Genomic DNA, 6587 nt, shown 5'->3' on the forward strand with positions numbered 1-6587 from the left:
GTATAGGAACATGGGTTTGTTTATAGCTAGTACTATTTTAATTGATATAAATATGTACACTTCATGAATCTACATTTTATTAATTTCAGAATGTATATTATGGATGCTATATTAAAACTATTTACAGGACAGAATTTAACAAACCTTTAAAATTAAGAATGGAAATATTTACTGTATTTCCAATAGTTTTCCCTGAATCGAACACATTCATGTTTTGTTGGTTATTTGGCACTTAGATTATTAATAGTGAGTCGTCTGAAGGACCAGATAGTTTGTGATGGACAGCCTCGATTGCCAGAAAATCTTTAGGTTCCATTGAAAATTCATTCGTCTTCATCATACGGGTCACGTCTGACATATATGTGAACTAACTGTTAACCGTACCACTGCACTAGTTAAATTTGACCACAAAATTCAAAAGTATATTTAACTGGTGTAATGGTACGTGTATTTGCACTGGACCATCGTACTACAGGTATTTGCCAACAGAGATGAAGCAGAGGAAAACATCAGAGATGAGCAACTGGAGGGCCGTGTCACTCAAAGCAGCTCTTACATTCATTTTTGAAAATGACCAGGATGAATAAAAGTCTCAGTAGCACTGAACTGGTTGTAACGATAAAATTCAACAGAAGCCACCTCACTCACCTCTACCAGTGAGGAAGAGACGTTTAGCCGTGGCTAAGAACAGAGGAGAGAAAACTGAATGGATAAAATCAACTAACGATGATGATTTACCCACACATCTACAGGACTGTGATAACCAGGTCAGACAAACATCACGTCCTCACTGTCTCCCATCTCGAGCAGGGTTCCTACAGCTTAAGGCAAGTTCAATTTAAGACTTTTTAATGCTTTTTAATGCTTTTTAATGCCACTTGAAAGGAAATTTAAGACCAACTTCACAATAAACACAATTGTGAAAAAAAAATTACCCAAATGTTTATTTTAACTCAAAACAACTAGCTGCGGTAAATTTGGTAAATTGTTTAAAATAAATAAATAAAGAAATATTACCAATTATTTAAATATTTGAGACAAATACAGTCTTCCTGTTTATAATGTGTTAACATTTTTAAGACCTCAGATCGATTTGAGACATTTTAAGGCTAATTAAGGCCTTATTTTTGGATTGATGAATTCAAAGCCTTTTAAGACTTTTTAAGGATCTGCAGGAACCCTGTCTGGGAGTCTAAACCTCCAGGGTTTTCTCACACTACACACCATCAGCCAGGACCATGTTTACCTCAGGGACAGGTGGTGGGACCGTGTCACCAGGACTGGGTTCTGGAGCGGTTCTGGACGAGCTGCTGTGAAGCGGGCTCTCTGGACTGGTCCTGCTGGGAGACGTGAGGCTGGTGGAGCCGGGGAGTCGGACATACTTGTATGATGGAGTGATTGGAGGGCTGAAGTGCGTGTCTGGCTGAGCTCCAGCAGCAGTTGTGGAGGAACTGGACGATGGTTTGGAAACTGGACCGGCTCCTTCTGCTGACTGCAGTCTAACCGTGGGACTGGACGGGGTCAGACAGGACGAGCTGCTGCGTGGGGGTGGGGACCGGCTCGTCGCCGCTCCCTCCTCAGCTGCAGTCCAGGACTCTTGAAAGTGAGAGACCTCCTGCAGCTGCAGAGGAGACCCCGGGGTGGGGGTTTGAGACTGACTGGGGAGCTGCTGGGCTGACTCGCTGAGGGCCAGGGTCAACATGCAGGAGGCGCTTTTAGGAGGGGGAGGGGGCGGAGGGACAGGAGCTGTGGAGCTGAGGGAAGGTGAGGTCAGGTCCTTTGAAGAGTCTGGAGTCTGGACTTCTAMCAGGAACACAGAAACAAAGGAACATGCCCAGAATCAAGCCGAGGGAGGGAGGCAGGTGAGAAACAGCTGAGCATGCTCTTTTCTACAAGACAACACATTCTGTCCAGGTTAGACACAAACAAAAACACTAAACCTGACCAGAACCAGGGGATCCTCTTCAGMTAAAGAGTTTCCTGTGAACTCACTGAACTCATCTAAACCAGTTCTTTTTCTGTTTTAAACAGTTCAATAGCTACCAGGGGTGGGCAACCATGGTCCCCGAGGACCGCAGTCCTACATGTTTTACATGTTTCCTGCTCCAACACACCTGATTCAGTCACTGAACTACCTCTTCAAGTTCTGCAGTGTGGAGGACCGACACTGGCATAATTAGAAATAAAAGCAGAAATAGAAAAATGAACCTTTAAATAAATAAATACATTTAAAATGCACCAAATAAATTAAAAAAGGAGAACTTTACCTCATGTTTTATAATTTTATTGACCTTCATATTTGTGACCCATCATATCGAAATGAGGATTAAGTCAAATTTGGTCAAAATGACCTAATTATATTTTCAGATTCTTGGCTTTAAAAGCTACATTTTGATACCTGGATCATTCAGATGTCATAATTAAATCCATAAATATGACTTAATTTGTCTTGTTGGTTACAATAATACATAAATATTTGGTCTGAATGCTAATTTGATGTCATTTTAATGAGGATTTTTTGATGTCCTTATAAAGAGGAAACCTCAAATTATATTTTATTGAGATTTCCCAGCTATAAATAAACAAATCTTTGCTAGCTCACAGGGAAAATCTCAAAATTTTGAGGCGTTTTTCCTCAAAATCAGGGTTTTTTGTTGCTACTGCTCAAAAAAGTGCTTCTGAATTTTGTTTTATGATTATATTTCAGATAGTTCATTCAAATTCATGATGAGTGGAATGTGGCGTCCTTGTATGTCTTTGATTGAGTGGGGGTGAGGATGAGGGTGGGATGGTGCGATTGTGTATGTTTGGGTATTTGTCAGGCTGCGGTCTGGGCTGCCCCTCCTGCTGGTTTTTCTGGGGGCCCGCTGCTGCTCGGCCCCCCGGTGGGGTGTGCAGCTGGCCGCCGGCATGCTGGGGGTTCCCGGGGTCTGGGGCTGGGCGCTGGGGTGTGTGCCGGCCTGGCCTGGTGACTGCCTGCTGGGGCTCGGGACCTCTGGAACTGTTGGGCTTTGGCCTGGAGGGGGTGCGCCCTGGGGGCCCGGACCTCTGTGCTCTTTCCTGGATCTGCTCTGGTATGGCGGGTGCCGGTGGGGCCCATGAGTTTGTCGCTGCTGGCCCCGGGGGCTGTTAGTGTGGTCGCTGGGGGGACTCTCCCAGTTCTCCCCAATGGTCTGATCTGGGGGGTGGGTGGGTGGATCTTCCCGTGCGGGTGCCCCTTGGGGCTCTGCGCTCGGGATCCCTCTCGGGCCCTTGGGCTCTGGTCTTCCCTATGTCTGCCTCGTGACTTGGGGGTTGGGTCTCGGTCCTCCACAGTCACTATTAAATATTCCATTGGAGAAATCTTGTATGTACACYCATGTTCACAACCGCTCACAAACAGGTGTTCTGATCCGGGGGTTCTGACTGGTCACTGAGTGTGTATATATGTCTGTGTGTATAAACTGACAATATTTATGAATGTAGGCATATATGTATGTATATCTTTATATATGTATGGGTATGTGTATATTTTTATATATGCCCTCCATGTATTTATCCATTTATTTTTCAGGTGAGCGGACAGATGTTGGGTGTGTGGTCCTGTGTTTTGTTGGTGTAAATTTAATATACTTCTAATCACTATTTCAATCTTTCTAATTACTTCTCTCTGTTTCTCTCTCTCTCTATTTTCTCTTCACAAAAAAATCATAATGGTGTGGAGAGGATGGCTATAAGGGGAGAAGGGAGGCCATCCAGAAAAAAAAAACTTTGCTAGCTCACAGGGAAAATCTCAAAATTTTAAGGCGTTTTTCCTCAAAATCAGGGTTTTTTGTTGCTACTGCTCAAAAAAGTGCTTCTGAATTTTGTTTTATGATTATATTTCAGACAGTTCATTCAAATTCAAATTCAATTCAATTCAAAAATACTTTATTGATCCCAGAGGGAAATTAGGTGTTGTTGTAACTCATTTAAGTAAAAACTTATTGTAGATGGTGATGGCTGTGGGCAGGAGAGATCTTCTGTAGCGTCTGTGTTACAGCGAAGTTGAAGAAGCCTCCGACTGAAGACACTTGATACATTGATAAAGCATGTATTTATTCATTTTATTTTGACAAAATGCAATTTTTGTTAACATTTTAGTCAAAACACTATATTTGCCTATTTCTCCATGTACCACATTTTGGACTTAATCCTCGTTTCGATGTGATGGGTCACATTTATTTTTCCAGCTTGGTTCCAATAAATTAATATAAATAAATAATGTTAACACGTAATTTAAATGTTAATGTTGTTTTAATATGTATTTTACAGTTTTTTATTTTACTTGTACATTCATTTGTGTCTCTTGAATGCTTAAATTGAATTATTTTTATAATTTTGTCCAACAAGTCTTTTTATTTCTATGTGTTGCACGCTTGTGCTGCCTCAGTTTAGCTTAAACTTTAGTTCAAAATAAAGGTAATTTTTTCCTTCTTGCCATTGTTTTAAACAAAACTTTAAAACTTTAGCTAAACTGAGGCAGCACAAACATGCAACACATAGAAATAAAAAGACCTGTTGGAAAAAAAATAATTAAGTTTAAACATTTAAGACACACAAATGCATGTACAAGTAAAAGGAAAAACAATTAATAAGTATTTAAAAAAACTTAAATTATGTGTTCAAGCATATTGACTAATTTATTGGAACTAACCTGGAAAAATCATCATCATCATCAAACTTTATTTATAAAGCGCTATAACATCAGCCACTGCTGAAACAAAGTGCTGAACACGTGAAAATAAAAACTCAATACAAAAACACAATAAAATCACACAGTTAAATAAGTAAAATCAGCACCAACACAGTAAAAGTTGAGTAAAATCAAATCTCAGTTGAGTTAAAGGCCAGTAAAATAAAGTATGAAAGTCATTTAAAATATAAAACGAGATAAAGTTCTCCTTTTTTAATTTAATTGGTGCATTTTAAGTGTATTTATTTATTGGTTCATATAATTCTGCTTTTATTTCTAATTATATCAGTTCTGGTCCTCCGTACTGCAGAAGCCTGATAATCGTCTGTTCAGTCATATCAGGTGTGTTGGAGCAGAGAAACAAGTAAAACATGCAGGGCTGCGGCCCCCCAGGACCAGGATTGCCCATGCCTGAGTTAGCCACAGTTAGCTGTTAGCCACAGTTAGCTGTTAGCCACAGTTAGCTGTTAGCCACAGTTAGCTGTTAGCCACAGTTAGCTGTTAGCAGCTGTTAGCAGCAGGTTTCATGTTTTTATCAGAGGATCAACCTAACTACATAAAAGTGTTGAATGAAATATTAATAAAGGATTTAATCATGTGACAGTATACTGTAATAAAGCCTTTGGTCACAAGCCCCGCCCCCCTGCACAGGTGTGTGTTCTGCTCCTACCTGGCATCTCGTGGCTGCTGACAGCTGCTCTGTCGTCTGTCCTCGGGTCAAAAGCTCCCAGCTTGGACTGCAGCTCCACCTGGAAGGCTTCGGTCAGGGACGGCTCAGCTGCCCTCAGCAGCACGCCGCCCTTCAGGGGGGGCGAGCTCTGCAGAGGAGCAGGAGGAGAACACGTCTGTCCAGCTGGGTCCTTGTCAGGCGTCTCTGAGGACAAACGCTCTAAAGTGGCAAAATGAGTCAAGCTGGTGGTCTTCCCATATTTAATGGGTGAGACGGCCTGTGTGGGCTTCTCGGTGTAACAGTAAGAAGTGAGCTTCCTGCTGCCGTCTGCGGACAACAACCTGCCSGGGAAGGAGGCAGAGACGAGGTCCGAGCTGCTGGACTTGGTGCAGACGCTGCCGGGACTCCTCTTCAGCGCGGAGCCGTCGGGCCCGGCTGCCGGCTCCTCTAAAGGGAAGGAGGCGCAGGAGGCGTCGGGCACGCTGCACTGGAACGACATGGGGTCGAAGTCCAGCGAGGCCATGCCGGTGTCCGGAGGACTGAAGTCCACGTCCTCCCCTGCCGAGCGGGGAGGCGAGATCAGGGCGGGCACGCAGATGGGCCCGTCGTCCCCCTCGCTGTCCTCGGTGGCGTCCAGGTTGTCGTAGGAGTTGCAGAGCTGCTGGCTGTCCAGCAGCTCGCCGTTGAAGGACGCCGACAGAGCGTCGCTGCTGGAGCGTGGCCGCTGAGGACGGAAGGCCTTGGACTCTCCTGAAGGAGGACAGAAGCTTTTCAAAACCAGTTTGTCCTCCACAATCAGACTGAAAACAGGATGAACACATTTATCCAACATATGGAGTCAGAYTAAAGGAGTTACCTTCAACATTATGCAGAGAACTGAGCGATTCTTCACTTTTAGCTGACCTTAAAGTCACCGAGTCTCCTCGACCTCCTGAAACACCACAGACCACACCGCGTTATTCACCAGGAAAACATTTTACTGGAATGTCCTCAAAGCTTTATTTGTTTTATTATGCAGTTTTACTCTGTTTTTTATTTTACAACCTGAGCTAGAAAACTGTTCAGTAAAATGTCAATAAAAAAACAAACTTAATAAATCTATATTTCATTCACCATGTTTAAACTAAGAATTAGTTTTTACCACTTTTAGGTAAAATTGTGTGTTTTTAAGGCTTTAACAATAAGTGGTACACATAAGAAAAG

General features: G+C 42.8%; 1 protein-coding gene across 1 annotated transcript in view; it reads right to left on the reverse strand.

Moving 5' to 3' along the window:
- The window catches only part of arhgap32b (Rho GTPase activating protein 32b), a gene marked incomplete in the record, with an annotated part of 86458 nt that overhangs the window by 4053 nt on the left and 75818 nt on the right, over positions 1-6587 (reverse strand). The window contains 3 exon segments of the mRNA XM_014023709.1: positions 1247-1803; positions 5385-6134; positions 6241-6315. Of these exon segments, the coding sequence (XP_013879163.1) occupies positions 1247-1803; positions 5385-6134; positions 6241-6315 (1382 nt within the window).

Source organism: Austrofundulus limnaeus, unplaced genomic scaffold (genome assembly GCF_001266775.1).
Source record: "Austrofundulus limnaeus strain Quisiro unplaced genomic scaffold, Austrofundulus_limnaeus-1.0 Scaffold388, whole genome shotgun sequence".
Classification (NCBI taxonomy): Eukaryota; Metazoa; Chordata; class Actinopteri; order Cyprinodontiformes; family Rivulidae; genus Austrofundulus; species Austrofundulus limnaeus.